The following is a 15,172-nucleotide window of genomic DNA, read 5'->3' as shown; positions in this document are numbered from 1 at the left end:
AAGTTAGGCTCACTGATCTATAATTACCAGGGTTGTCTCTACTCCACTTCTTTAGCAAGGGAACTACATATGCTATCCTGCAGTCTTCCGGCACTATTCCTGTAGACAATGACATAACGATCAAAACCAAAGGCTCAGCAATCTCCTCCCTGGCTTCCCAGAGAATCCGAAGATAAATCCCATCAAATACTTAAAATGGCTGAACCAATGTCCTGTACAGCCGCAACATGACCTCCCAATTCCTATACTCAATGCATTGACAGATAAAGGCAAGCATACCAAATGCCTTGTGTGCTATCCTATCTACCTGTGACTCCACTTTCAAAGAACTATGAACCTGCATTCCACGGTCTCTGATCAGCAACATTCCCCAGGACCTTACCATTAAGTATTTAAGTCCTGAATTGATTTGGCTTTCCAAAATGCAGCAGCTCACATTTAATTTAAACTCTGTTTGCCATTCCTTGGCCCTTTAGCCTATTTGTTCAAGATCCCGTTGTACTCTGAGGTAACATCCTTTGCTGTCCACTACACCTTCAATTTTAGTGTCATTTTCCCTAAGTGACATTATCAATTGGTACTGAATTGGGGTAATATTGGCTGCCGAGATTCAGGGTGAAACTCCAAAACTCATTTTGTGAAAGGCTGTTGCAGCTATTTATTATATTGCCCAGTGCCTTGGATGCCTAGTTTCCCTTGATGCAAATGGTTACTGTAGTCATAGAAGACCCCTAAGTTACATCATGTTATGTTATGAATATTGAGAAATTACTTCTTTCTTTTCCTTTGATAGTCTGTTTATTTTGTTGGTTGTCTAAGTACGTTAGTGCTCAGAAAATTGAACTATTTGAATGTATATGAAATGCATCATCTTAGAAAACAAACAATATTCTGAAGGGCTTAAGAGATTGTTCCTCTGGTCAATGAACCAAAAACATAAGGACAACGTCTCCAGGTAAGGGATGAATCATTTAGAAGTGAGATCTGGAGAAATGGCTCCACCCAAGAAATGAGAATCTTTGGAATTCTCTGCTCAAGGCATTTGTGGACACTCCACCATTGAATAAATTTAATGCTTGTTGACAGATATTAAGTCTGTCAAGAAACTGAGGAATATAGAGGGCAGTGAAGTCCAAGATCAGCCTGATGGCATTGAATGGCAAAGCATGCTGGGTGGTCTACTCTGATTCAGTGTCTCATGTTGTAAGGTACTTTATGGGGTATAGGAAACGCTGAGCAAAAGTAGGAATGAAGTAAGCAGGCAACCCAAAAACAGCCCAGGATTACAGGCTTGATTTTCTTTTTTTGAGCTGAAAATGTGTTGCTGGAAAAGCGCAGCAGGTCAGGCAGCATCCAAGGGGCAGGAGAATCGACGTTTCAGGCATGAGCCCTTCTTCAGGAATGAGGAAAGTGTGCCAAGCAGGCTAAGATAAAAGGTAGGAGGAAGGACTTGAGGGAGGGGCGTTGGAAATGCGATAGGTGGAAGGAGGTTAAGGTGAGGGTGATAGGCCGGAGTGGGGGTGGGGGCGGAGAGGTCAGGAAGAAGATTGCAGGTTAGGAAGGTGGTGCTGAGTTCAAGCGTTGGGACTGAGACATGGTGGGGGGAGGGGAAATGAAGAAACTGGAGAAATCTGAGTTCATCCCTTGTGGTTGGAGGGTTCCTAGGCAGAAGTTGAGTCAAAAGATTTCTTGATGTTACAATCTCGCCCATGAACCCGACAGTGCCAGCTCATGCTGTTCTTGTGGTGATGTTGCAGGACTGAGCTGAAGTCCAGGTCATCAACTCTTGAACCAAACACAAGGAAGGAATGGAAGGGAGCAGATGTCAAAGCCGGCAATTTAGAAGACCTGCCTCCATTCATGAGACAGCAGCCCAGTTCTGTACATGAGGATTATGCACCCTAGCTGTCATCTCTCACCATCACCCCCATCACATCTATCACTAGTATCTGCTATACCCCTTTTCTCCCTTCAATCCCCATACCTCCTCTAAACACCTGATATCTAGTGATCCAGTATCTGTTGCAAGAGGATTTTAGGAGACTCTGAGGGCTGAATCACTAATGGAAATGGTCACATTTTACGTGACTCTAGAGTTGAGCGTGCTCCTGTCCGTATATGTTCTATATCCAGTTTTAATTAAAAAGCCAGAAATTTATTGTATATTGTTTATGTTCCTGTGACTCAGTCACCGACTAAAGAACAAATAATATAACAATATCTATTACATATAGAACTCGTAATACTTAAATATTGGTAAGTCTTTGAATGCTCAAAAAATTTCACATTAAACAAAGAGCCATTCAAAAACCACTTCTTCAAAGCTAAACAGATGAATGTGCTATCTAAGAGGTTAGCCATTTGTTCCGCTTTTCCAAGACTCAACAGATGGCTGGAATGTGAATTGTTCAATTGGCATATTAAAACGTGAAACTCAATACTATTCAATGCAAACAAGCATTTCATCCACAGTAAAATACTTTAGTGCACCTGCACTCTTGCACAGCACCGATTCTAATGGTCACTTATCTTTTAACAACCAAGCTCTATCATTAGCCACTACAGTAAATGCAAACTTAAATTATCATAAATATAATGTATAAAGTTAATAACATCCTTTAAAATTATTGTCAAAAAGATTTCTGACTCTTGAACAGGCATTGCTCATGATTCACAACCCTTCAACCTGATGTGAACCACATCACCTTTAGAGACATTCTGAAAGTGAACCAACTTGTCTGAAAATTGTTGGGGTTACCTCAAGTCATTACTACACGATTGAGCTACCAGTGTTAGGATCGCTGAGTGTGGAATCATGCAAGGTCTATTGAGTATGTTTAACATAGTCCCTGGCTAAATTTATGTTTTTATAAAAGTATGAATGTTGAGTTAGGCAGCCTGACAGATTGATTAATGGAAGTTGGGTTGTGCAGGTACATCTCATGCTATTGCTGTCTGGATTGAGCTTCATAGGCTGATGACTGACAAGTAGATTGTAGCTGAAATTTTAGACATGGGGCCTGACAGCTATTGCAAGATACAGAACGTAACTCCGTCTGTGTGTATGAATCATGAATGAGGCAGGCATCTGGGCTGAGATTCAGGATTAGTTTGGAGAGCAAGGAGAGTAAATGTCTGACTATTGATGGGAGAAAGAACAGGATCTGTGCTATGTGGTGAAATGAATGATGCTGGATAGAGCTCAGCTGTGTGTTTTTGAATTATAACTGCCCTTCAGAAGTGAAAAATAAACTCCCAAATTGACCATTGCAAGCTCCTACAAACAGCAATGTGATAATGACCGTATAATATTTTACTGGGATTTACTGAAGTGTAATTATTGGCTAGGACTGTTTTTACTTCATTGGGGAATCTTTCCTGCTCCTGTGCAGAAGTGTATAATGAGATCTTTTAAATCCATCTGAGTGATCAGATAATCTTAATTTAACATCTGATCTGAAAATGGCATCTCTGATGCTGCAGTACTCCCTGAGTTTTTCACTGGTTTGTTACCTTAGGTTGTTGTGCCTGAATTCACAGCTTTGAGGTGAGAATGTTACCCACTGAACCATATTTTATGCTGGTGATACTCTACTATGTTCTGTTGAATAAATTCTATCAAGTTTTTGAATTTTAGTTCTGTTAAATAGCAAGTGATTATTCTAGCCACAAAATGTTCTTGATGAATGAGAACATCTAGAAAAAAATAAAAACCAATAGGAAGGAAAGCAAACATTTATTTGGAAAGATGAATACAAAATAATTATCAGGAAGAAAGTTAACCGATACCCAGTGCTTTTCATTAATGATTTTCATTTGAACACATCTGCACAGCAAAACATATAAAATATGAATGGTGAAACAAACTAATCCCTATAATTATTTTCTGGTGTTTAAAATTGTATGACACATACGGGCAGAAATTTGACTGTAAGCTGTTTAAAAATGCTGGAGAATCTTCCAGATGGATGTATAGATTGATCTAGTAGAATTTTAAAAATTGGCCCAGAAAAGCCAAACAAAAGAGACTGTGTCTGTGTAAATACAATGTGGGCTGTGTTGAACTTGCTGGCGCATTGCCACGTACTTCCTGTTGACCTCTACCCAACACTGCAACTGGTACCCTGGGTGTAGCTGGTTGCAGTGAGAGATCCAAGGAGAAGCAGCCAGATTCTGAGCACATTTGTAGTCTGTACGCTCTGGCACCTTAGTTTTATTTCACACTAAAATGATTAACAGCTTTTCATGAATCTCTGCCTTAAACCAAGATTTAGCAAATTAAAATATTAGCTTTGAAAATGCTGACATAAAAATTGATGGAGTATGATTTAATATGGAAAATAACAGGTAGATTTAGATTTTCACATTTTAAGTACTTACAGAAATAAAGTATTCGGAAAAGCAGTAAGTTGGAATGAAGGGTATCTCAGTTCCAAGGTTTTACTGAAACAAAGCCATGTATGATAATAACAGCCAATTGCTCTAGATACAACAGGCTTTCATTGAGAGCAATACCCAAAAACTAGAGCTCTGCATTAAGCATGTTGTCCTTTTGATCTTAACAGATGAGCTTTCAGTACTGAATATTCATGCTCATCTGCCTTGCTTCTTAGATGGAAGCCAAGAAACTGAATGTCATCTTCTGATAATGAATAAGACATTTGACTGGAGGAATGGCCATAAATGTATTTATCCTAAATGCTGAATTAATTCAAAACTTATTTTAAAAATTGTTTCTACTATGCTGAAATTTTTTTTATTGTCAATTCTGAGTTAGTTTGTCAAGTGATTCTGAATCTAAATTTTGATTCTGAACCTTACTTTCCCTGTAATGTTTTCCATCCCTATGAGCTCCAAGGTATTTTTCCTATTTTAATTGCTGCATCAAAATTGGAGGTATAGGGGACAACGAAGAGGGTTACCTCACATTACAACAGGATCTGGACCAGATGTGCCAATGGGCTGAGAAGTGGCAGATGGAGTTTAATTCAGATAAATGCGAGGTGCTGCATTTTGGGAAAGCAAATCTTAGCAGGACTTGTACACTTAATGGTAAGGTCCTCGGGAGTGTTGCTGAACAAAGAGACCTTGGAGTGCAGGTTCATAGCTCCTTGAAAGTGGGGTCGCAGGTAGATAGGATAGTGAAGAAGGCATTTGATATGCTTTCCTTTATTGGTCAGAGTATTAAATACAGGGTTTGGGAGGTCATGTTGCGGCTGTACAGGACATTGGTTAGGCTACTGTTGGAATATTGTGTGCATTTCTGGTCTCCTTCCTATTGGAAAAATGTTGTGAAACTTGAAAGGGTTCAGAAAAGATCTACAAGGATGTTGCCAGGGTTGGAGGATCTGAGCTACAGGGAGAGGCTGAACACCGTGGGGCTGTTTTCCCTGGAGCGTCGGAGGCTGAGGGGTGACGTTATAGAGGTTTACAAAATTATGAGGGGCATGGATAGGATAACTAGACAAAGTCTTTTCCCTGGGGTCAGGGAGTCCAGAACTAGAGGGCATCGGTTGAGGGTGAGAGGGGAAAGATATAAAAGAGACATAAGGGGCAACTTTTTCACACCGAGGGTGGTATATGTATGGAATGAACTGCCAGAGGATGTGGTGGAGGCTGGTACAATTACAACATTTAAGAGGCATTTGGAGGGGTATATGAATAGAAAGGATTTGGAGGGATATGGGCCAGGTGCTGGCAGGTGGGACTAGTTTGGGTTGGATGTCTGGTCAGCATAGGCGGGTTGGACTGAAAGGTCTGTTTCTGTGCTGTACATCTCTATCACTCTGTGGCTCTATGACTATACCAGTGCCCTATGGGCTGAAACTGCCTCCCTAAATGTCTCCACCTTCCCACCTCTTTTTCTTCCTTTAAGGCATTCCTTGAAGCCTAGTTCATTGACCAGGTTGTTGGTATAGGGTCCTTTAGGTTTCAGTGTTTAGGTAGGTTTGTGGGCTACCATGATGCCAAGGGGTCAAGATAATCTGGTAGTCATCTCTGAGATGTCTTTGATGTTTGGTAATGTGACTTGAGTTTCTGGGCATGTTGTGTCTACTTGTTTGGGTTTGTTGTTTAAGCATTGGCGGACTGTGTCTATTGGGTACCCATTCCTCTTGAATACGCTGTATAGGTATTTTTCTGTTGCTGCTCATAGTTCCTGGGTGCTGCAGTATATTGTGGCCCATTTAAGTAATGTCCTGATGTAGTTCCATTTGTGGGTGTTGGAATGATTGCTTCTCTAGTTAAGTATCTGGTCTGTATGTGTTGCTGTCCTGTAGACACTTGTCTAGAGTTCTCCATTAGCTGTTTGTTCCACTGTGACATCTAGGAGTGGGAATCTGTTGTTGTTCTCCTCCTCTTGTGAAATTTATGCCATTGAGGATATAATTGATGATGTTGTAGGTTTCATCTAATTTGTTCAGTTTTGTGATGATAAAGGTGTTGTTGACGTAGTGGACCCAAAGTTTGGGTTGGATTCTGGGGAGGGCTGTTCGTTCAAGTCTCTGCGTTACTGCTTCTGCTAAGAAGCCTGATATTGGTGATCCCATGGGTGTTCCATTGAGTTGTTTGTCAGTCTTGTCATTGAAGGTACAATGGGTAGTGTGAGACACAGGTCTACTAGCTTGAGGATGTGGTGCTTGCTAATGAAATTGATGCTGTCTGGTGTTTGTGTCCTCGGTTCGTTTAGTAGTAGTGCGGTCAGTGTCTCTTTGGCCAGGCTGATGTTAATTGTTGTGAATAGGGCTGTTAGGTCAAAGGAGGCCATTAGTTCGCCGTCTTCTCTCTTGGTGCCTTTGATGACGTTCAGGAATTCTTAGGTGGAGTGGATGGAGTGGCATGAATCTTCTACTAGGTATTTCAGTATCTCACTACTAACCTTACTTACAGATAAGAAGGACACCACTTCAACTGGGACAACACATCCATCTGAGGATAAGCTAAACGAGACATACACGGGAATTCCTAGAGGCTTGGCATTCAAATCGGAACTCCATCAATAAACATATCAATTTGGACCCCATTTGCCAACCTCTGAAAATGATATCACCTACCTTAAGACCATAAGACATAGGAATGGAAGTAAAGCCATTCAGCCCATCGAGTCCACTCCGCTCTTCAATCATGGCTGATAGGCATTTCAATGCCACTTACCTGCACTCTCCCTATATCCCTTAATTCCTTGCGAGATTAAGAATTTATCAATCTCTTCCTTGAAGACATTTAAGATATGGCAATGAATTCCACAGGCCCACCACTCTCAGGCTGAAGAAATATCTCCTCATTTCCACTTTAAATTGACACCTTCTAATTCTAAATCTGTACCCACAGGTCCTAGTTTCCCTGCCTGACGGAAACAAATTCCCAGCATCCACCCTTTCTAAGCCATGCATTATCTTGTAAGTTTCTATTAAACACTCCTCAACCTTCTTAACTCTAATGAATACAAACCCAGGATCCTCAATCATTCATCGTATGTTAGGCCTACCATTTCCAGGGATCATCCATGTGTACCAGTACGTCCTTCCTGAGGTGTGGGGTCCAAATTCTAAATGGGGCCTAACCAGCCCTTTATAAAGTCTCAGTAGCACATCGCTGCTTTTACATTTCAGCCTTTTTGCAATAAATAGCAACATTACATTTGCTTTCTTAACGACGGACTCAACCTGCAAGTCAGCCTTTGGAGAATCCTGGACCAGCACTCCCAGAATACTTTGTACTTTGGCTTTATGAATTTTCTCACCGTTTATAAAATAATCCATGCCTCTGTTCTTATTTCCCAAGTGCAAAAACCTCACATTTTCTCACATTGAATTTCATCAGCTATTCCTTGGACCACTCTCCTAAACTGTCTTAATCTTTCTGCAACCTCCCCACTTTGTCAGAACTACCTGCCTGTCCACCTAACTTTGTATCATAGGCAAATTTTGCCAGAATGCCCCAAGTCCCTTCATCCAGATCATTAATAGATAAAATGGACAGCATCAGCCCCAACACTGAACCCTGTGGGGCACCACTTGTCACTAGCTGCCATTCCAAAAAAGAACGTTTTATCCCAACTTTCTGCCTTCTGTCAGACAGCCAATCCTCAATTCATGCCAGTAGCTCATCTCGAACACCATGTGCCCTCAACTTACTCAGCAGCCTCCCGTGAGGCACCTTATCAAAGACCTTTGGAAGTCTAGATAGATAACATCCACTGGGTTTCCCTGGTCTAACCTACCTGTTACCTCTTCAAAGAATTCTAACAGGTTTCTCCGGCACGACCTCTCCTTACTAAATCCACTCTGACATGTTCTAATCCAACCCTGCACTTCCAAGAATTTAGAAACCTCATCTTTAACGATGGATTCTAGAATTTTACCAGCAACCAAGGTTAAGCTAATCGGCCTATAATTTTCCATCTTTTGTCTTGATCCTTTCTCGAACAAGGGGTTACAATAATGATTTTCCAATCACCTGGGACTTTCCCTGACCCCAGTGATTTTTGAAAGATTACAATCAACGCCTCTGCTATTTCCTCAGCCACATCCCTCAGAACTCTAGGGCCAGGAGATTTATCAATTTTTTTGACCTTTTAGCTTTTCTAGCACTTTCTCTTTTGTAATGGCTACCATACTCAACTCTGCCCCTTGACTCTCCTTAATTGTTGGGATATTACTCATGTCTTCCATTGTGAAGACTGACACAAAATATTTATTAAGTTCTTCAGCTATTTCCTTATCTCCCATCACTAGCCTTCCTGCAACAATTTGGAGCAGCCCAATTTCTACTTTTGCCTCTTGTTTGTTTCTTATGTATTGAAAGAAACTTTTATTATCATTTCTAATATTACTGGCTAGCTAACCTTCATATTTAATCCTCTTCTTCCTTATTTCTGTCTTTGTTATCCCTTGTTTGATTTTGTAGTCTTCCCAATGTTCTGATTTCCCAGTGCTTTTGGCCACTTTATAGGTTCTCTCTTTTTCTATGATACATTTCCTGACTTACTTTGTCAGCCATGGCAGTCTAATCTCTCCCCGGATAATCTTTCTTTTGTTTGTAATGAATCTCTGTTCTGTGTCCTCAATTACACCCAGAAACTTCTACCATTGTTGCTGTACTGTCTTCCCTGCCAGATGCTGCTTCCAGTCGATTTTCGTCAGTTCCTCTCTCATGCCCCAGTAATAACCTTGATTTAACCGTAGCTCCATTACATCCGATTTTGCCTTCTCTCTTTCAAACTGCGGACTGAACTCTACTATATTATGATTGCTGCCTCCTAAGTGTTCCCTTACTTTGACATCTTTTATAAAGTCTGCCTCATTACACAGCACTAAGTCCAGAGTAGCCTGCTCTGCTGTGGGCTCCATCACAAGCTGTTCCAAAAAGCTATCCTGCAGGCATTCTATGAATTCCCTTTCTTTGGAACCACCGGCAACATTATTCACCCAGTCCAAGACAGAACCCCACTGGTTCTCACCTACCACCCCACCAACCGCCGTATACAACGTATCATCTGCCGTCATTTCCGCCACCTCCAAACGGACCCCACCACCAGGGATATATTTCCCTCCCCTCCCCTATCAGCGTTCCGCAAAGACCACTCCCTCCGTGACTCCCTCGTCAGGTCCACACCCCCCACCAACCCAACCACCACTCCCGGCACCTTCCCCTGCAACCGCAGGAAATGTAAAACTTGCGCCCACACCTCCTCCCTCACTTCCCTCCAAGGCCCCAAGGGATCCTTCCATATCCGCCACAAGTTCACCTGTACCTCCACACACATCATCTATTGCATCCGCTGCACCCGATGTGGCTGCCTCTACATTGGGGAGACGGGCCGCTTACTTGCGGAACGCTTCAGAGAACACCTCAGGGTCGCCCGGACCAACCAACCCAACCACCCCGTGGCTCAACACTTTAACTCTCCCTCCCACTCCACCGACGACATGCAGGTCCTTGGACTCCTCCACCGGCAAAACATAACAACACGACAGCTGGAGGAGGAGCGCCTTATCTTCCGCCTGGGAACCCTCCAACCACAAGGGATGAACTCAGATTTCTCTAGTTTCCTCATTTCCCCTCCCCACACCTTGTCTCAGTCGGTTCCCTCAACTCAGCACCGCCCTCCTAACCTGCAATCTTCTTCCTGACCTCTCCGCCCCAACCCCACTCCGGCCTATCACCCTCACCTTGACCTCCTTCCACCTATCACATCTCCATCGCCCCTCCCCCAAGTCCCTCCTCCCTACCTTTTATCTTAGCCTGCTTGGCACACTCTCCTCATTCCTGATGAAGGGCTTATGCCTGAAACGTCGAATTTCCTATTCCTTGGATGCTGCCTGACCTGCTGTGCTTTAACCAGCAACACATTTTCAAAAGTCAAAAATCACACAACACCGGGGGTTATAATGCATTTGGTTTATTTGAAACTGCAAGCTTTCGGAGCCCCGCTCCTTCCTCAGTGTCTAACTGCCTGAGCAAGGAGCGGGGCTCTGAAAGCTTAAGGTTTCAAATATAATCCGGTTTCATGTGATTTTCAATGTAATTTCTTTCAGACTGGTCTTTAGACTGTTAAATACAAAGAAGTATTTTCTGTTGTTACAATCCACTGCACAATGTTATCCTGGAATTTTGTGTCACAGTAATCCTAATTGCATCATAAATACAAGATTATTTTTGCAATTGTTCCAGAGTAGTGGCAGATGTGAGGAAATGAAATCGGTTTGTCACCCTTTTATGGTTTTGTTGTAAAACTTGTGAATGTGAAGATTTATCAACAAAATGTCAAAAAAACTTGTTTCTTTGAAAGTACATGTTTATGGCCAATAAAGCAATGATAACTGTACTTGAAAATCAAAATTGCCATTGGAATTTGCTAATAAACATATGCAATACAATGACTTTAATTTTTGGGAATATCACCAGTTTCATAATCCTAACTTTGGAGAGGTTGCCCAGATGACTGAAGTTGGCAGGAATGGGTTTTAATGCGTGTTAGGCTTGTTGCCTTTGAAAGACTTTGGAGTCTGCAATGAATGGAGATACATAATGGAAAGGGATTGACTTGATGATCAGAGGCTTTGTTGTGCCTGTTTTTAAAAACATACTGCTAACTCATGCCAATCCATGACTCTACCACCCTTTGTCCTTACACCCTCCATACCAATTTGTCAACTGTCCACTATAGGTGGACTTTGGGAACTGTACTCAGATGAAATCAAATTATTCTGTCTTTTGTTGAATTCAGTATTTTAAAAGAGCACTTAAAATCCATTCACTGTCTTTAACTTCCTTCGACTACTTAATACATTGTGAAACAAGCACTTGTATTCACCGTCTCACTTCAAAAGGTTTTTAACAACACGGGGCTACCAATTGTACTGTGAACTGATAACAGAGCACCTCACTCTGATAAGTTGCGAGAACACAAATCCGAAATGATAGCCCTCAGACTTGTGTCAACAGACAGTGAAATAGCAGGTACTGATTTTTTTTTAAACACTGCAGACTTCTTCCTACTTCTTCCTACTTCTTCCTACCCGCAACAATTTAAACATGTGGAGATTTAAATACTTTGACAGCTCAACAGCTTCCATGACGGCTTGACTGTTGCAAAAGGTTTATCCATTTTTTTTAATGCATCCTCAATCCATATGGCACTTTGTCTTTTCTGAAGGTGTGCCTGAATCTCTTCAAAAACTCTTCAAATAATGCCAGCAGCTTTAGATCTTCTGATTAATCTCTTTAAAAATTCAATCGGACTGAAGGCAGCTGTAATTTTGTGTGTGCAGTATCCTCCATGAATCACACGTATCCAAAAGCCACCATTTCCTCCAGCCCCATGGTGGTATAGAAGAGTTTGAGATGCAACTTCTGAATTCTGCCTTCCAGCACCATTTTAGCTCTGTTGGAGTCACTCTCAGTCATGGTGAAAATTTAGATCTATGTGTAATTCTATTTTTCTTTTCAGGCCAGAAATATAAAATCAGACTTACACTGAAGGTGTCAAAAGTTTTAGCTGAATATGTAAATCTTGTAAAATTAATATTTAATTTTAATATTAGATGAATCTCAACACTTATTAGATTACTTTATCTATGTACAGTACTGATTACCATCTGCGCTATTTAATGAATGTTTAAAACTACTCTTCACTAAGCTTTGCATTACACATACCCAAGCCTATTAAGAAATGCAAGTCAGGTAATGTCATATGCTTGATGTGTGGCATTAAGTCAGGGGCTGCCTAAATGAAAATCTTCTCCATTTAATGAAAAAAGATTTTGGTAGTCTCTACTCATGGCTGGCTACACAAAAGCTGCCTGCCTCGTTCAAATTTAGCAATTTCACCAGAAAGGTGACGACTAAGGGGATGGAAGATTTGTTTATGTTCAGAAGCATGACCACATATTGGGGCACTGTGGAGGAAATTTTTGGTCTAGCCATGAATATTTATTGTTTGAGGCAGATGTACTGGTGAAGTTTCTAAGGTTACTTCAAGGCTTAGTTTGGTCAGCATCTGCTCACATGCCCTGAAATTTTTCTAACCAATTCTTGCTTTCACTTGAGGAACAGGGCGTGCTGAGACAAATAATATAATTCCAATGCAGGTGAATAAGAAACTAAGCAAAATGGCTACTTTAATTGGAGTTGTTACCACCTGGTGAAATTTAGTGAAAGGAAAACACATTTGAGTTGGAGATTGATTTTACCAAATACTTGAGAATACAAATATCATTATGCTACGCCACAGGCCCTTTGTATTCTTCTCCACTAGCTCAGTATGGTGAACCTTTGGCTTACCTTTACCAATTGCAATGCTGACAATTGTCCATTAAATTTCATTTTATTGAGTTCCTAGCAAAAGCTAAAGTACAGTCCCTGTAGAACAGAACTGAATGACTAATCAACCTTTACGTATACAGAACATTTTGATGGTAAATATAGTTACATGTACTTTTTAAAACTCTGTTAATAATAGATCTCTTCTTCATCTGATCTTTCTTTTATATTGCAGCTACGTATCTTGTGGTATTTCACTTATTTTTTGTGATGTTTGTATGGACCTATTGCAAAGCTATTTTCACAGTACCAGCTTCACCCTCCCGAAAGGTAATTAAATTTGAGTGAAATATGTAGTAATCTTCCTTTTTGCACGAAGTTCAAACCTCTTATGATATTTACCTTCAATGTAAATTATATAAAGATTGCTTGCACCCATTGCCAATGTTTGATATTACAAGACACTCTATTACAGAGTGGACGATTGCAAGGTGGGTTCCTCAATCCTTTCAGTGCGATTGGATGCTGATTCAGGTCGTACTATTGAAGGTAGCTGTTGAGAAGGCCATGGAAATGCAAGTTGTTTTGGACTACTTTTTTCATGTGTTGCATCAACCAGCACTGGCAGATGCCTGGCTTGTGATTTTCTTTATCAGTTCTAGGATTTAAGCTGAAGGGGGAAAAATGTGTGCTAAATTTATGGGTGAGTCAATAAACAGCAGAGGGAGAAGCTTCTTCTAAACATGAGGCTAGATTCAATACTGTAAGACATTCAACTATTGCAAACAGCCATATGAAACTTACTGCTGTGGTAGTTAATAATATAGTCTGTAAAATTCTATAATATTGTAAGATCCTTGTAGGATGGTATGCAACACTGGGTCTTTTTTTTGTATTCTGTGTTTTCCTTTACATTAGTTATGTTCAGACTTGTGCCTTTGGAGCTGAGCAGATAGCCTGCTTTAGTCTTTTGGCAGAGCCTGCTTAAACTGATTTTTAAAGATTCTGAGACAGCTCCTGATGTAGTGGTCAGGCAGGACAGCTCTTGACTTTCACTTCCTTATTGAATGAATAGCAGAAACCCTGCTAACAGATACTAGTGTATTGTCCATTAAAATATGTGCTTTGTATAACTGCTAACTAGTGCTCAATAACAGCACTAGAGTATAACAGGTCTTTGGTTTTAAAATTATTGCTTCAGATAGATTCTCCAAAACCAAGCCACAGAGTAAGAGGTTTTTTTTGGAGTAGATTTAGGTTCAATCTTGTACTATTCGTTGTGTTTTGCAGTGCTAGACCTGATGGTAAACAGCATCAAACTGTGGGAATGAAACAACTTGAGAATTTATAGGGGTAAAGGGAATTTTAAGACCCTCTGACAGCCTTTCTAATGTTTTGCTGTCAGAATAGAACTCTAGCGAATGCTTCATGCTCCAGTGTTGTTCACCCATTTTGTTTTGACTCTTCTAGTATTCTGTTTACGTTAGTTTGACCATCACCAAATCCCCCAACATTAATAACCTGAATATCTCAGCATTAATGACACGATTGACCAGAAATTTAATTGGACCAGTCACTTTAATACGATTGCTATAAGAACAGATCAAAGGTTGTGTATTTCATAAATTCACCTCCTCATTCCATAAGGATAAAAACAATGACTGCAGATGCTGGAAACCAGATTTTGGATGAGTGGTGCTGGAAGAGCACAGCAGTTCAGGCAGCATCCGAGGAGCAGACAGCATCTAATAAGACACAAATCAGGAGTGTGATGGAATACTTTCCACTTGTCTGGATGACATCAATAGTGGGAAAACTGATGGAGGCCATAATATGGGATATGGTAAATATACACTTAGAGAAAAATAAGTTAATACTAGACAGCCAGTATGATTTTGTCAAAGGCAGGTCATGTCTGACAAATTTATTAAGTTCTTTGATGAGCTGACACAGCCAGTGGATGAGGATAGTGCCGTGGATGTTGTATATTTGAACTTTCAGAAAGCATTTTATCCAGTGCTACTGGCAAGCTGGTTAGCAAATTAGAAATGTTTGGAATTGGTGGGCCCTTGGCATCATGGATTAGAAGTTGGCTAAAAATTGGACGCCGAGGGTAGGTATAGATGGGCATTTCTCAGATTGGAGACAAGTTGAAAGTTCCCCAGGGATCGGTGTTGGGACCCTTGCTTCTTCAGAATTATACAAATGATGTGGAAATGGGTGTTGAGTGCAAAATCTCAAAATTTGCAGATAATACAAACTATGGAGAATAATGAATTGTGAGGATGATGCTTAATGACTTCAAAGGGACATTAACAAATTGGCCAAATGAGCAGACACTTTGCAAATGAATTTCAATGCAGAGAAATGTGAGGTAATACATTTTGGTAGAAGAAACACTGAGCGA

At 40.8% G+C, this 15,172-nt stretch overlaps 1 protein-coding gene across 1 annotated transcript in view; it reads left to right on the top strand.

Moving 5' to 3' along the window:
• Positions 1 to 15,172, top strand: part of zdhhc15b (zinc finger DHHC-type palmitoyltransferase 15b) — a 106,928-nt gene that overhangs the window by 56,008 nt on the left and 35,748 nt on the right. Inside the window, exon 3 of the mRNA XM_060832469.1 lies at positions 13,001 to 13,095. Within this exon, the coding sequence (XP_060688452.1) occupies positions 13,001 to 13,095 (95 nt within the window). The remainder of the gene's footprint in view (positions 1 to 13,000; positions 13,096 to 15,172) is intronic.

The sequence above is a fragment of the Hemiscyllium ocellatum genome, chromosome 11, assembly GCF_020745735.1.
Source record: "Hemiscyllium ocellatum isolate sHemOce1 chromosome 11, sHemOce1.pat.X.cur, whole genome shotgun sequence".
NCBI classification, from domain to species: domain Eukaryota; kingdom Metazoa; phylum Chordata; class Chondrichthyes; order Orectolobiformes; family Hemiscylliidae; genus Hemiscyllium; species Hemiscyllium ocellatum.
The sequence above is the reverse complement of the archived record's forward strand: the minus strand, read 5'-3'. Positions and strand labels throughout refer to the sequence as shown.